Source organism: Electrophorus electricus, unplaced genomic scaffold (genome assembly GCF_041902795.1).
Source record: "Electrophorus electricus isolate QZ-2024a unplaced genomic scaffold, ASM4190279v1 Scaffold64, whole genome shotgun sequence".
NCBI lineage: Eukaryota > Metazoa > Chordata > Actinopteri > Gymnotiformes > Gymnotidae > Electrophorus > Electrophorus electricus.
The window spans coordinates 418,596-433,557 of record NW_027658781.1 but is presented as its reverse complement, the minus strand read 5'-3'; the positions used below and the strand labels follow the sequence as shown (position 1 = coordinate 433,557).

At 41.5% G+C, this 14,962-nt stretch overlaps 2 protein-coding genes across 5 annotated transcripts; both read right to left on the bottom strand.

Annotated features, from left to right (window-relative positions):
* Nucleotides 1–1,082: 1,082 nt before the first annotated feature.
* On the bottom strand, nt 1,083–6,977 carry LOC113592043 (UPF3A regulator of nonsense mediated mRNA decay). Of its 3 annotated transcripts, XM_027032783.3 has the most exons (13): nt 6,498–6,977; nt 6,123–6,403; nt 5,729–5,968; nt 5,114–5,220; nt 4,912–5,018; nt 4,710–4,808; nt 4,507–4,617; nt 4,234–4,289; nt 3,972–4,130; nt 3,751–3,884; nt 3,344–3,623; nt 2,802–2,879; nt 1,083–2,328 (listed from the first exon to the last, which is right to left on the bottom strand). In XM_027032783.3, exons 3-13 carry the CDS (start codon nt 5,867–5,869, stop codon nt 2,164–2,166), a joined length of 1,437 nt encoding a protein of 478 aa, XP_026888584.1. In that variant the 5' UTR covers nt 5,870–5,968; nt 6,123–6,403; nt 6,498–6,977; the 3' UTR covers nt 1,083–2,163. The 3 variants fall into 3 exon arrangements, with proteins under 3 accessions (XP_026888584.1, XP_081565731.1, XP_026888593.1); XM_081709605.1 differs by having other exon boundaries at nt 5,729–6,403; XM_027032792.3 differs by lacking the exon at nt 2,802–2,879 and having other exon boundaries at nt 5,729–6,403.
* Nucleotides 6,978–7,108: 131 nt separating this feature from the next.
* Nucleotides 7,109–14,082, bottom strand: LOC113591824 (cell division cycle 16 homolog (S. cerevisiae)). Of its 2 annotated transcripts, XM_027032496.3 has the most exons (18): nt 13,865–14,080; nt 13,417–13,471; nt 13,177–13,274; nt 12,871–12,909; nt 12,595–12,735; nt 12,172–12,331; nt 11,964–12,058; nt 11,680–11,813; nt 11,072–11,151; nt 10,567–10,616; nt 10,393–10,466; nt 10,117–10,242; nt 9,818–9,970; nt 9,626–9,689; nt 9,444–9,505; nt 7,885–8,020; nt 7,691–7,781; nt 7,109–7,595 (listed from the first exon to the last, which is right to left on the bottom strand). In XM_027032496.3, exons 1-18 carry the CDS (start codon nt 13,910–13,912, stop codon nt 7,366–7,368), a joined length of 1,836 nt encoding a protein of 611 aa, XP_026888297.2. In that variant the 5' UTR covers nt 13,913–14,080; the 3' UTR covers nt 7,109–7,365. The 2 variants fall into 2 exon arrangements, with proteins under 2 accessions (XP_026888297.2, XP_081565730.1); XM_081709604.1 differs by lacking the exon at nt 7,691–7,781 and having other exon boundaries at nt 7,432–7,595; nt 13,865–14,082.
* Between the last annotated feature and the right edge of the window lie 880 nt (nt 14,083–14,962).

Here is a 14,962-nt window from a genome sequence, read left to right as displayed (position 1 = left end):
AAGATATTAGAGTCTTAAGAGCATACGTTCATATCATATCACAACCCAGTGTGAGTCCAGTTTGCGTTGTCAACCACTAGGTGAGCCTTATACTGCTCAGAATGTGCCAAGCGAGTGTGAAGGTGTGCGAAAGCTGTTAACGATGTTCATTTATGTCCTGCCTCCTCCTTCACTGTGATCTGCTACTTAGTCAAGAATTGACTCAGTACCAACTGAACTCAGTCGCGAACAGGATGTGATGATGAGATCGATGTTAGTCAAAGTAGCTTAATGCAGCTTTTGTATGCCATCTCACCTCAGTGAGACATGACTTTTCCCCAAGAGTGGAGGCTGGGGGGCAGATGGAGAGGCTTCCAGTGTACAGCACGCACATAACTGCGAGAAAACCACTAGCTCGTATTCCAGTGATTTACATTGCACACATAGCTGTCATTATTAGTTTGTCGAGTAAGGCGAAACAAAAAAATAAATAAGATTCAAAACCCCTGATTTGATTTAATATGACTTCATTATGCAAAACAGAGCCATGAAACGTCTTGGCTTAAAACTACCAACAGAGAGGAGTCAAACTGTTAGGTAGCTAAGCTAGCTACCTAGCCATAGGAAATGTATGGGATGCTGATAATATCCACATCTGTGTATGCAGCATGCATTTTGTGTCAGGTAGGTAGAAAGGTTAGCTAATTCATCCTCTATCTCAGAATTTGTTGTTTTAAAAATTGTAGCATTGGCTGTCCAATTCCCCAGATACATTAGAGGTTACTGGACCAGACCTGATATCCCCAAGAACTACCATGGCAGCTGTGTTTGCAGGTGGATGTTCCAAAATCCAACCCCAGCCCAATCCTTACACACTTCCTTACACAGTGGTAAGTGGTCGTCCCAGACAAGAGCAAAGGGTACAAACCTTTAATCATGGCTTACTGGATTCCCAGTTCACATAGCAAACATTGGTACTGACTACAGCTTGAGACGCCTGTCCAACTGTAACGCCAGTCTTATCTGTTGTGATCAAAGTTTGCTGATCTATAATTAGTAATCATGTAATGATCTTTTAAAACAAAGAGATTCACAAAAATGCATAGTGTGCTATATATCATCTTTATTGTTGAGAAATTAAAAATGCAGGATCTCATGTAAAAGAGTCTTCTTGGTCTTCCAAATAAGAGCAAAACAATCCTGTAATTCATATTTTTTTTACAGTGGTGAACTGAACTGTCAAGTCCAGAATATTTCTAAGGCATTTGACATGACAGCTATCAATTGTCTAAATGTTCCAAAGTAAAAAACAGTAGATGCCATTTAGTATACAACATTGTCCAAGTTATATCTTACCCTACACAAGTGATCAAGTAAAGTTTTACACAAGTAAAATAGAAGCTGATTATGTTCCATAGCTTTAACGAAATGCAAAATTTGTTCTTCTTGGCTCGCAAGTAGAGAAAATTAGCTACATAGAAGTGCTGAAAGCACATTAAAAGCCATGATATCAGATAAACACACACCCACACACTCACACACACACACACAGGATATTTATCACCCAAGGCATGGTTTTACCATTCATATTTGGAATAAATGCAGAATTATGAAGTGAAGTCAGTGCTGTTACAGCCAGACTTAAAGAAGCAATGTGCATGCATTCTCTCACAACCATAAAGGTCATAACAGATGTTTCTATGGACCTGTGCTGAAGCTGGGGAACAGATGTAAACATATAGATGTAAAAATACAAATTTCACAACATTTATTTATGAACTTTACAGCAAAATCTATAGACTGTCTGTAAACTAGTCTGCTGGAATCCGTTTATTTCACTGCAAAAGTCATAGAAATCTGTCCTTTGTACATGATGAGGCATTTGATCTCAGACAAGTTGTCAACAGATAAAGTGTGCCGAGTTCCTGTGGTGTGTCGTGTGAAAAAAAAAGTTAATCCAAATAGGCAGTGATCTTAGACATTAAAATCAAGCATACAGTAGCCGCTCTAAATACTGACAAATTGATTTGTGGGTCTGTACATACTGGTGACGTAGTGCATGAAAATGGTGGCAGGGGGCGGGCAGGTCTCGGTGTACTACACCCACGTAGGGAACAGACTAATGTGGCTGACTCTCCAGCCTTTCTTCTCCTCCCCCTGCGCCGAGTTGAATGAATCTTCCTGTCACTCATCCGCACTCTTCTCTGAGCCCGTCCCGACAGCCAGATCGTAGCAGGCCTCAGTGCCTGACTCCGGAGAGAGGGCTCCCAAATCAAAGGCTTTGCTCCCACAGCCCACGTGCTTACGGCTGCGGCTGCCCGGCTGGTACAGCTGCATGGCTGGCCGGTCCTGTCCCGAGACAAGAGTGAGACACAAGAGACGAGCATGTTGCTCACATTCCTTCAAAGTGGCCACAGTGAGCCCTTCCCAAAGCCTTGTTTATTAGCAGAGCTAAAGAGAACGACTCTGGCTCTGAGCACTGTCCTTCCCCTGTATTCAAAATTTAGAGCAGCACGCAACAGGTTTTTGACAGCAAAGCTCTGAACTATATTCAAATATAGAGCTATAGTTTGACTCCATCTCAGTTAAAAATGCACTTAGCAGTCACTTGTGGTCAGGATTTTTAGTTTGGATTTTGGTTCCAAAAAATGACTGATTCCCAATTACTTAAAAATTAAAATGACTTTGTAAGTAAAGTATGTGGCATGTCCCTTTTTTGCTGTCAACAACGAGGCCTTGCGTGGTAAGGTGTGGGGCCTCCCAGCGTACCACAGTGTGGTATCCCCTCCCCTTGGGTAGAAAGGCTCGAAGGCTAGCTGTACCTTGGCTGGCAGAGCCCCTCCTATCTGGTCTGGCCCCTCAGACTGGGAGGTCCTTTTCTCCTGATGCACTAACACAGACTGAGAGACACGTTTCCTTCCATCAATAATCAGCCCAAGATTGCCAACAGCCAAATTCACAGCTAACTGCCTCAACAACACATCAGCACTGTACAGCTCACGGCACAAGCACGGGACTGCAATACAAGCCCTAGGAGGGAGGAGGATTTGTATTGCACACCCACACAGCCATAACAATATGTGAATACAACAGCCACAGGGAACAGCCTGAATGGGAACTGTAGCAGTGGATGTAACACCACCTGTGCCAGACAAACAGAAAGACGAATGTTACCGCTTATGGTCACGATGCCATGACATGTGCTTGTGTTGTCCTCAATGACCGAACAGCCTACTGGAGCTTTTATATTAAAGTGCATGGCCCTCATGGCTGAGTGTGCTAGATGCACACTGACACTTATGAAGACCTAGACGACTGCAGTGCAACATGTGGCGTGGCTGCCGCTCGACCGGCTCCCGCTCACCTTGTTCCGGATGCGCTCCTTCCTGCTCCCCAAGTCCTCCTTGCCAGACTTATCCCCCATCTCTGGGCAGTAAGAATAGCCGTGGCCATGGCTCTCCTTCTTGGCCCTGTCCTGGCAGAAGCCCTTGCCCCACTTGGTCTCATCCTTGCGGCGCGAAAACTTGTCGAAGTCGTAGTGGTGCCGCTGCCGCTTGTGCTCGTCTTCCCGGCCACGCTGCTCCTTGTCCCTCTGCCGGCGCCCATGGCCATCCCTCTGCTCCCTGTCGCTCTCTAGTGGAGCCCTGCAGCACAGCACAGCCACAATGACAGAGAAGCTCGCTCTACTTTCTTGGCACTACCAGTGGGGTTATTTGGATAAACAGCACTTTACAAAGCTCTAAAAGCAGGCAGGTTTACAAAATGTCTTACTTGTCCTTTGGTTCCTTTGACTTCGTGTGGCTTGCAGGTTTCTCCCATTTGGTCCTCTCTTGCTCTCCACTGTCTCCTTTATCTTTCACTCGGTCAGACTCCACCTCGTCATCTCTGTCACATTTCTTTAACAACTGGAGCAACATCATGGTTTGCAATTATAAATAAACTGTCAAGAAACACCTTAAAAAAAAGAGTCTGAATCAGGAAGTGGTGTGCACCTTGATTTTGATCTCCTTTTCAGAGAGTTTCTTTTGCTTCTCTGCCTCCTTACGTTTTCTCCTCTCCTCTTCCCTGCGCTTCCGCTTCTCCTCCTCCCTCTGTCGCTTCTTCTCCAGCTCCCTCCGCCTCCTCTCCTCTCGCTTCTCCTCCCGAATTCTCTGTGGGTAAACAAAGAAGGAAAAAAAAGGGTCCAGCATAAGAAATTTGACCTCTCATGTCACATTTATGCGATAAAGAAGCTCTAGTTTTGGGCATCCCAACCTGCTTCTCCAACTTCTTGTTCTTAATGTATTCCAGCAGTGGGGTTGTCCTTTTAGCTGAAGTAAATGAAAAAAATGGCTACGTATTAAAAGGCAGATTTATTTTAGTGATCCAAAAGAAATAGTTTTACATCAGAGATTTTTAGAGAGCTACCTACCACTATATATAGATGGGAAATGCATTTTAGCTTGCACTCTGGTAAACACTAATGGCCAGGGGGCAGATGGGACCTGTTTTGATGGGTGTGGTGCTAAAGCAGAAGGATTCATGTACCTATGAGCTCCCTTGTTTTAGCCTCAATCTCTCCGAGGAGCGTTTCTGGATTGGCCATTGACTTCTCCTCATCACATGAATAGTTCTCCAGAAAACGTTTGTATTCTGGGTCTGGCAGTGAAAATGACATTGCAAGTAATAAAATGAATTACTGTGCAGCTGCATACATGCTTTTTCAATAATCACTAAATACTCACAAATACCTTCTTCAATGCTTCCTGCTTTGGCATCTTTTTTCTTGAGTTTTTTCTTGGAAACCTTTTGAAAAGGGGCAAATTCTACGATGGCTGGATACTCTTGGCCTAAATGACAAACAGATGATGAGAATAATCCTAATATCGGTTAGGCCCAGTGTGAAAAGAAGGTAGTGAAAGTGTGTGGGGTCTGCTGAGATGTTAAGACTACCTTTACTGTCAATGAAAACATAGCCATCAAAACGATCTCTGAAGAGAATTATATCCTCTGGGTTTTTGAAGTTGATGTATGCTCTGGAGAAAAGATGTGGATATAGGCTATGGGAAATAATAATTTATGAATAAAAAGATTAGTTATAGGTTATATTCTGACATTAATACAGAAAATAAAGTTGAATTAATTTAACAAGTACCTTTGATCTGCAGGAAAGAACTCAAAATAGTCGAAAGAAGGTAATGGACTGAGAAGCTCCTCCAGCTGGTCTTTTGATAAACTGGGTGGCAGCCGGCGAATGACAACCTGGATCAAGAAGCTAATTGATTGTAAAAACGTGTAATAGCACAGGAGTACACGTCTTGTGCAAGACTACATTATATATATATATATATATATATATATATATATATATATATATATATATATATATATATATACACACACACACACACACACACACCTACACATCGCAGACATATGCTAAAAGCGCGTATTGCTTTACTCTTAGTTGAACGTGTTAGCCTACGTGACCAGATCTACAATCGAGCATATTACACACTTAATCGCTGAACTGTATGGCTCCCCAGCAACTAGCATAAACTGGCAATGTTTAAAAACACACTAAATGCAACGTGAACGTATGAATCGGACGCAAATGTAAGTTTCAAACTGTTTACGTTTGGCGGTCGGTACAGAGACGTCCCACCGGACATGCGGATCTCCGCATTCGCTGTCCATGGTGCTGAATCCATACATTCCTCCATCACAGTCCAGTCTGGGTCGTGTGCACGAATGTAAACGCGACACATACCTTAGTGAAGATTTCTTTTTTCTCTTCTTTGTGCTTGGAGTTGGCTGTGACGCCGTCGTGCTCTCGTTGGGTGTCCCTGAACTGGATCTCGACGATGCCTCTCTCCCTGCTTCCTGTCATCTGTTCTTTTTCAGCCCTCATATCTCCATTTCTCCTCTTCGCCCTCGGAATCCACCCGCTCGCGAGAATTCGCTCGCAAATACCGCGAGGTTTGAGATGGAAACGGTTGTGAGATCGTTCCTTTAAAAAAAAAAAAAAAAATTCGATTGCTTGTTTTAATAAATGTATACGGTTTTGTATACGGTATATTTTGTAAATATACTATAAACAATAATTAAATTGTCCAGATATAAAGATCAGTCTTATAGGGAGAAAAAATAAAACGTTATGTTGCCTGTCCGATGTATATTGAGACCAGGTCAATGAAAGCAGAAAAGTCTCCCAGTCAGGTAGCACTGCAGACCGGAGCGACGATGTGAGGGAGACCTGTGCGGGGAAATGGTCACCGTTTCCCCGCAGGAGCTTCACTGTCTTCGTAGTCGCTAGTGTCGCTACCACAACACGGGTGAATTCTAGCGCGGGGTGGGTAGAACGGACTGCCCATGCTCGCTGAGCTCCATGCGTCCTGGCTGTTGGGCTGGCTCAAGGAGCGCCCGTAGCTGTCGTGGCTCGGGACTGCAATAAGGTTATGAGAAAAACTTTAGAATCCAGACTATTGTAGACTACAAGGTTTTTCGAAGATAAGGGGGGGGGGGGGGGAATCTCTCACCGCTAAGAAAGGTTTGTTTCCCACTACTGGTCTCCACACACAATCTTGGCGAAGGCCGCTCCGGTGTAGACACAGAGCTTTTCGAACTCGGAAGAAATGTGGAGCAGGTATCAAGATCTCGACACACGCGGTCGTGAGTGTAGGTGACGCTGGATTTAGAGGGCGTGCACCCCATCTCTGTTACTCCCAGTTAGTAACTTTTCATCCTAATGTCAAGGGCAGCTTGGAACCCTCCTCTAAAACTACCCTAAGGATAATCGCTTTTGCCCTCAGTGACCGACTTGAAAAGAACCACCACGCTTTTGTGAGCAGACAGCGTCACAACTGGGAGTGGGGTGGGGGTTAACCACCTTGAGTTAGTTAAGAGAAACTCGGTTGGTTTAAAAGGTCAAAGAAATTCAAAATAATTGATTTACATATCTTGCAAATGATCAGAAGACATCATGAAATATTGGCTAATAACAGGGAAATAAGGAATTTTAATGGTTTTTAATGGTTTAATGGCAATCCAAGGGCAATGCAGCAATCCAGTCCCATCTGTGTTAAGGTTTTTTTGTTGTTTTTTTTATAGTTTTATCAGGTCATGGACAAGAAAACCAAAAGACAGTGTATAAAAATACTGATACAGGGTTTATTTTGTAATTATTTCTATCATCAGAACCCTCTTTTGAATTCATCTCAACATTTATTCATAGTAAAATTCCACAGGGATGCAACACAAGTCACCCTAGACTTTGAGGGGCATCTGTTTAGTTGGGGTCTCCCTCGCTTTCCTTTTTAGTCATTTGCCAACATGAGCATCTAGTTCTCGCCTCGTTTTCGTCACACTGTTTCCGGAGAGCGTCCAAGATCTGGATCGATGCCACCATCACGTACTTGTGTCAGACATGGAGGTCTCTAGCATCACGTCGTTCTCGTGCAGGTCACATTCCAGGAGGAAGCGCTGGAAGGCCACCGCAGGTGGCGTCTCCAGGGCCATGATACTGCTCTCCTCCAACGGCCGGGCTTGATTCTCGCTGTCGTCGGCCGACGTTCCGAGTATCTTCTTCAGAGCAGTCGTGCTGGGGATCATCTTCACCTTGTCCTTGATGTCAGTTCCTGTGACAAAAGACCAAAACCTATGCCACTCAGCAGCCTTCTAAACAGGTTCTTACTCCTTCCCCTTCAACACAGGTTGTTCAAGCTGCACTTACCAATGTATGCATCAGATTCACCGATATACATCTCTATGCAGTGGCCAAGCATTGTTACAGAAAACGTGTCATCCCTTTTCAGGCCGAGTGCCTGTAAAAACAGTTGTTAGCACTTATGTAATGTGAAAACATCAACCTCTCTTACTCTCCCATTGTAAGAAATGTACATCCACAAAGGCAGCTGGATCGCTTACAGTGTGAAAGTAGTCAATGGCACTTTCAAAGTCCCCCATGAGGCTGTGCACATAGCCGATAGCGGAGTAGGTAGAAGCATGCTGAGGGACAAGGACCAGTGCCTGCCGGTGGTATTCCAGAGCCTGCTCATACTTTCTGCAAATAACACAAACCAGTCATGGAGCACTTGTATTGAAGAAAAGGAAGAAACCCTAGCTTTGTAGGACCCTACTGCTACTGGATGGATTCTTTTGTGTCAGCTCATGAGACCACATTTCTTCTTTACCAAAGCAAGTTGATAAAGTCACCGACAGGCTATTCTTATGCATGAAACAAGGGGTCTATATTTAAAGAGTTAAGTTTCTGATATAACAACAGTATTTTCAATATGTTTAAATCAAATTTAGGACTTGTGGGTAGTATGATCAGATCAATCAGTCGATCTGTCATGTAATATTTACTACAAGAACAAGAAAGTCGTTGGTAGCAACACTGGTGAAGTTGTCAAATTCTGATGTCTCCATTTTGTAACCAGACAACGCACAGTGAAATGAGTGGGTGAAAATCTGCTTGTGTGTATTTCCCTACTGCATATAAACTGATTGGTTTAAAGCAGTTTTTTTATGCTAGGTAGGCCTACACAATAGTGTTTTGATTGGTCCTCAAATCCCCCTTCCCCCACATGTGGTAAACTAACTGGGAGTTTTCCCCAATTTCCTAGGGTGATTTCTAGTCATCCTAGAGCACAGAAACAATTAAACCATTACACACCATTATCTGTATGATAATTAATAGTCAACCAAATGTTCATGATTGTGAAAGGACTAATTGAAATATGAACTGCACATCTCTGATGATCAGCAAATGGTTATGCATAATTCATTTACCACTGGAATGATAATAGAGAAAGAGTACTCAATTTATGCAGAGACAAGAGTAGGATTAGCAAAGCATTCAAAATAAACGACAGAAAAGAAACTCAGTGTTCCTCAGGCTCTCTGAAAGCTCTTCATTAAAATACCCCCATGATTAATTTCAGAAGCCTGTCCTTTTCAGGTCATTTCCAAGTTAGAGCAAAGTTGCACCTTGCTTGGAAATAAGGATTTTAGCATGACACTGTGCCAAATAAGGGTTCCACCTCTCAAAGGGTTTGTAACATCCCATTAATTATAAGTAATAAAGTAATTAATAATTATAAATAGAAGACAGGCAGAAGGACAAATGTTGCAAAAGATATTTAAAATACTACTGACAAAGCTTAAAGAATTGATTTGATATTTTCAATCCATCATTTTTTAAAATTGTTCCCATCATTTTAATCACATTTGGTATTTGGTGGGGGGGTGACTCACAGTTCACTGTGAAGTTCACCATCATCCTCAGTTATCTGGCTTTTTGTGGGTTTTACCAATTATCAGAAAAACTTGTGAGAACGTCAGTTACACAGAGGAGTCATAAGCTTATCACTGCTAAGCAATCAGCAAGTTATGCTTTGCATGATCAGAAATTATCTTAAATAAATATGGGTTGAAAAACATCAAGTGAAATTGTGTGAAATCACAATTTCCTTTCAGCTTACTTCAGTTTTCGACACACATGGCCCAAATTGTTTAATAACGGCTCCCATTTGTCCACCGTTACCTGGAAAAAAAAGTTAATAAATTAAAAAGTTAATAAATTAACTTTTTGACAAGGTTCTACATATGTTCTACTGCAAACAAACAAAAATATCCATCCATTTCAGAGTGACTGGACAAGTACCTCATTACCAATGGCCTTGATCTTTTCCATTGCATCTAGAAACAGCTTCTCTGCAGTCTTCCAGCTGGAAAAAGATACACAATTAATCAACAAGGTCAAAACTCACATAAAAAAAATAAACAAAATGTTAGAGGACTTAAAAAAAAAAAAACAGGCTGTTCTAACAGGAAGGCCTGGGCAAGGCCCACTCACTCTCCATTCTGGAAGGCCACCACCGCCACCTCATGGATGACGAAGGGGTCTTCGGGAGCGATGCTCAGAGCCTGGCTGAAGAAGCGTTCGGCCAGCTTTGGGTTGTTGGTCAGCCCATATTCCAGACCAATGTACAGCATGGGTAAGTGACACCTTGAGAAGCAGGGGATCAATCAGGAGAACACCACGTGAACATGTAAGCACTTCGTTTAGGTAAAAGACTACACATTTTTCACGCTCATCTCACTCTACTGCAAAGAAATAGTGATGTTAACATGGAGGGCTGTAAGACCACGTACCCTTTCATCAGCTGGGCTGCAGTGAAATAGGCCGCCATAGCCTGGTCATGCTCACTTTCCACAGCGAACGAGTGGCCGTATGCAATCCACGCTGGCCCATAGGTTCGCTCCAGTGTGGTGGCCTTACTGTAGCGCAAACAACATCATCAAAGTAGCAAATTATCAGCTCAGCAGGACTTTATATTCAGAAATAAACAAGCTTTATGGGTGACCCGTTTATGTTTAATTTCAGCACTGCTGTTCGAGTCACTGAGAGGCACACCCCCTTAGCCTTACCTAAGGTATCGCCGTGCATGTTCATTTTTATGCCCAACCATCAGATAGTAACAACCAACCGCAAACCAGGACACCTAGAAACAATCAGTTCAGTTACAACACACAGCTACAAAATCATTCAGTATTATATGTATAACAGCTGCAAAAACAAACCAAAAAAAGACCCACACTCACTGGATTGTTTGGATATAAATCCACAAGTTTATGAGAGAGGTAAAACAATTCTGCAGGGATACAAAGACAAGAAAATTATTTAGGATATCAAAGTTTTATGTCACACGTACATAGTAATACATGGTATAACTCGCAGTGAAATGCTTTTGTGACTGCTCTGTCCGAGCTGAAGGGATACAGGGACACAGGGATACATACAGTATATGTATACATACAGTGTATGTGTGTAATATATATACATATATACATACATATATATACATATACATATATATACACACACACACACAGGTAATTGTACACTTTGTATACACACACACACATATTATATATATATATACACACACACACACACACACACACACACACACACACACACACACACACACACACACACACACACACACACAAAGTGTACAATTACCAGTTGCAATTTACAAGATGATATAAAATTGTATTCAATAAAAAATAGATTCCCTCAAGCAGAAGAGTAAAACTGACCTACCATTGGCTTTGCTCAGCTCCACTAGGGTGCCTATGTGCACTGGTAAACAATTAGCATGGAATGGGTCCTTCACCATTACCCTGCATTAAAAGCAAACACATAAGAGGCACTCAAATATAAATAAAAATAATATTAAGGCACACATACAGTTTGTTGTGGTGGGAAAAAATTGAATATCGATACCTGAAAACAGAGCTCCTAACACTACTGCGTCTCAGGGTATTAAGTAAATGCATATTACCAATTGTAAAACCAGGGGAAAAAGCAATCGGTTTTGTGCCATTTTGTTGTGCAGTTTTGTATATTTTATCTCTCTGTCTATTTTATAACCAACCACATCCAAAGTGCTTACTCATTTGCAGCCGTTTTTTTCTTTCTTCTCAAGAGTTGTTTTTAGAAGTGGAGATTATCTCAGGATTCCAATCATTTGCTACATTAAGTCCCACACTATGATGTCTGAATTTTGTTTTCGTCAGCTTCAGATATGCTTAGTTATCACCTATTCCATTAGTTTGTTTCTTCTGCAGTGGTCTCAAGATTGGACAGGTGAACTATTAAGCTGATAAATCTTATAATAGACTAATAGTTCATAAATAATGTATACTTACATAGAGGTGAGGGCATAGCACATCTTAAAGTCACAGTTGTAATAATGTCGTTCTGCAAGAGACACAACTACATCCAAGTTGTCCTGAAGACCACTGACCATATCAGGGACGACCATCTCACTAGGCTTGTTATACTGTCAACAGAGTCATGATCAGCATTTCAGTCAACATTCAAGAGAGCTGCCCAAGATCACAAATCTGAAATGTGACTTTGCACTTATGTAACTTTGTATTAACGAAAAAAAATGCACAAATATCTAATGGAAGGTGAGAAACCTTCTCACCTTTTTTAACTTATTTTCATAAAGAAAACGCAGCAGCTCCTCTTCCTCCTCTGTACACTGTTGGCTTAAGGGAAGGGAATCCAGAAAATCTCTCTCTGAAACAAGAGAACAGGACAAAACCAATTCCCACACCAGTAGTGTAAATACAAAGTCCAAAATGTAATTAATTTGAATCCGAAACTGACTAAATGCAATCTGCTTGGCTCACCCTCTTGTGCAGTCAGCATGTGATGGGACGTTAAAAGGTCAAAGGCTTCAAAGCAGTAGATGTCCAGTTTCAAGGCCTCTTTGTAGTTGGAGGTGGCTAGAGGTCTGTTGTCCATGGCATCATAGATCTTCCCCCGCAGGAGGCAGATCGAACTGCTGATCTGAGAGACAACACCACAGGTAGTGAGGAGCCGTCAGCCTGCTGTAACCTCCAAATATCACCCACAATACCATGCATGCTACCATAGAGACAAGTTATCACCAGGTAGGAGTGTGCATGCACCTGATGACATAACATAAGCTAAAGAGTGCCAAAGTATTAAAATCAATATTCTTCCTTAGATGAAAGGATCACAGCAGTAATCACTGTGCATGTGAGAGGTTACACAAGGGAAGGGGGACATTTTGGGATAAGAGAACTCACTGAAGCAGGTGACATTTCCCATTCTTTGGCGGTTTCTCTGGTGCCATTGTCTTCCTTTAGACCTTTGTCCAATAACTTTTTACTTGCTGGTTCTTCCATGTCCAGTATGTCAAGAGCCTGCTGATACTCTTTAGCAGCATACTTTAAAAAAAAAACAAATATAAAAAGAGTTTTACTTATTCAGGAAGTGACCAATTGAATGAAAATGTTTAAGTGTACTGTAAAATGAATGCAACAATGAACGTGTTTGAGTGTTACATCATGGAAAATACTCACATGACACCTTGCAGCAAGATACTGACAGGCCCCGTACAACTGGGGAACAAAAACATAACACAGATTTCATAAGTGTGGCAGCATTTGCTACTACCTTGCTTAAAAGGAATTAATTACTGTCTCAAACAAACTTAAAACATTTCTTAAAACATACCTTAATTAGCATGACCTAGATCCCTATTGTGCATCCCTTCAATAATATGCCCCACTAAGATAGAATTTCCAAAGAATACAACTAGCAAATTGGTCAAAATGATTTGTGTGGCTGCTGATGCAGTCTACATGCAATCCCCAAGTGATCTTTACCTTGTCAAGTTTGCGAGACCTTAGCGCATGAGAGGCTCTGTGGTACTGTGAAGTGAGATAAAGGCACTGTGCTAGCCAATAAACATCCTGAGCGTCCTCTGTTGAAAACAAACAGATGAATGATTCAGCATATCATCACTTTCAAATACATGTCACCCCAAGAATCTGAAGCACAAGACAACCCAACAGCGCTAAGACTGTGCTGCATTATAGGAATGATGTGAGATATACACCACTTACCATGCGATAGAGACGCTACTTTGTCCGCCCAAAAGAGAGCACTTTGATATTGTTGCTGGGGGGGGGTAATGTTGAAAGTTTAATGGAGTTAGGTAGCGAATGAAAACGCCTCTAGGCAAAAATAAGGTTGCAAATAATAACAGCAAGAACATATCTTAGAAGCGAAAATGTGGAGTAAAATAGTTAACTACAATTAGCAATCAAGCTAACTAAAGCTAGCTAAAGATGTGAATCATTAAAGATAGCTAGCTAAAGATGTGAATCATTGAAGTCCGGGATACATAGCTAGCTAGCTATGTTTACTATCTATAAAAGCTCACAACATTGTAATAATGTGACAAGCCCGGCACTGAGGAGAACGTTAGCTAGCGATGCTAACTGCACAGTTTAGACACTACCCAGTAACCCAACACAAAATAACTATATTAGCTAACCTAGCTACTTTTACCTGATCTATGTAGTGCCGCACACGCTTCCGTAGTCTGTCAAGATTCATTATGGCTCGGTTGCTCAAACACAAAACTGCAACATTTTAATTAACTAAGTAGATTTATGGGAAATAATTAGACTACTCTGAATAGCTGCAAGCTATCTAAATTAGCAACTCAAATAAAGACCGAAACCCGCGGTTAGCATAAACTTTGTGTAACGCCAACAAAACCCCCCCCTGAAACCTCGACCCATCGATAAAGATCCAGTCTGATTAGTCTAAGAATACCATAGAAACACACAAGGGTTCAAATATTTCACAGCTCAGACTAGCGTTCCGGCTCATGTCACGAATAACGTGGACTAGATACTAAGAATTGTACGAGTTGCTGTTTTTCACTTCTAACAATTAAGTGGAAGTTTTCGGTTGAAGATAAGTTAAATCAACAGCCTATATTTACAATATAGTCCACCAAAGGCCTTTACTTTTGTTAATGCAGGCTAGTAAACATGAATAAATTGTTCACCACTGTTATGTATGTAAAAGCAAGTGATCGGGAGATGCGAAAAACAAAAGGAAAATGTCTACTCTGTGTTTATAACTAAGACTATGCATGTCATGCACTTCGATGCTCTATTTAAACTGCAGTCCTTCAAAACCGAGCAGTGCAATACACATGTACATACAAATTACACGAAAACCTTGAAATTAAGCAACCTTCATCTGAGTCTCTTGTCTCCTTTTACAATAGTTTTCGGATATAACTGCCGCAAATACGATGTAATAATTTTGGATTCCTTTGGCCGTGTACGTTCACTAATGTGAACCGAATTTATGTTAAGAGTGTTATCTCGATGTAATAATGGCATCACGCCATCAAATCAATTAAATAAACTAAATAAAACTAAACCTGTAATACAGCGCCCCCTGCTAACCAAATAGCAATTCACGTCGAATCCAGTGTCTTTATTACTTCCTATGGTATAGCCCGAGTTATTTAATCCGTTTTTTAGCATTATGCGCAATTACCGTACATATTGTAGGTTAGCCTGGGAATCCCAGGTTAAATGTAGACCTCCTCTATATAATTTACAAACATCAGAAATTAGTGGGAAA

What these genes read in the sequence shown, in the direction of transcription:
- LOC113591824 (XM_027032496.3), bottom strand. Translation starts at nt 13,912, where the DNA reads ATGAATCTTGACAGACTACGGAAGCGTGTGCGGCACTACATAGATCAG. An exon ending in GTGGCCTTCCAGAATGGAGA is followed by an intron (nt 9,690 to 9,817) that starts GTGAGTGGGCCT and finishes ATCTTTTTCCAG; the next exon opens with CTGGAAGACTGCAGAGAAGC. An exon ending in TCAAGGCCATTGGTAATGAG is followed by an intron (nt 9,506 to 9,625) that starts GTACTTGTCCAG and finishes TTTTTTTTCCAG; the next exon opens with GTAACGGTGGACAAATGGGA.
- LOC113592043 (XM_081709605.1), bottom strand. Translation starts at nt 5,869, where the DNA reads ATGAGGGCTGAAAAAGAACAGATGACAGGAAGCAGGGAGAGAGGCATC. An exon ending in AAAAGGAGATCAAAATCAAG is followed by an intron (nt 3,885 to 3,971) that starts GTGCACACCACT and finishes ATGTTGCTCCAG; the next exon opens with TTGTTAAAGAAATGTGACAG. An exon ending in GAGGGGCTCTGCCAGCCAAG is followed by an intron (nt 2,329 to 2,801) that starts GTACAGCTAGCC and finishes GTCTCGGGACAG; the next exon opens with GACCGGCCAGCCATGCAGCT.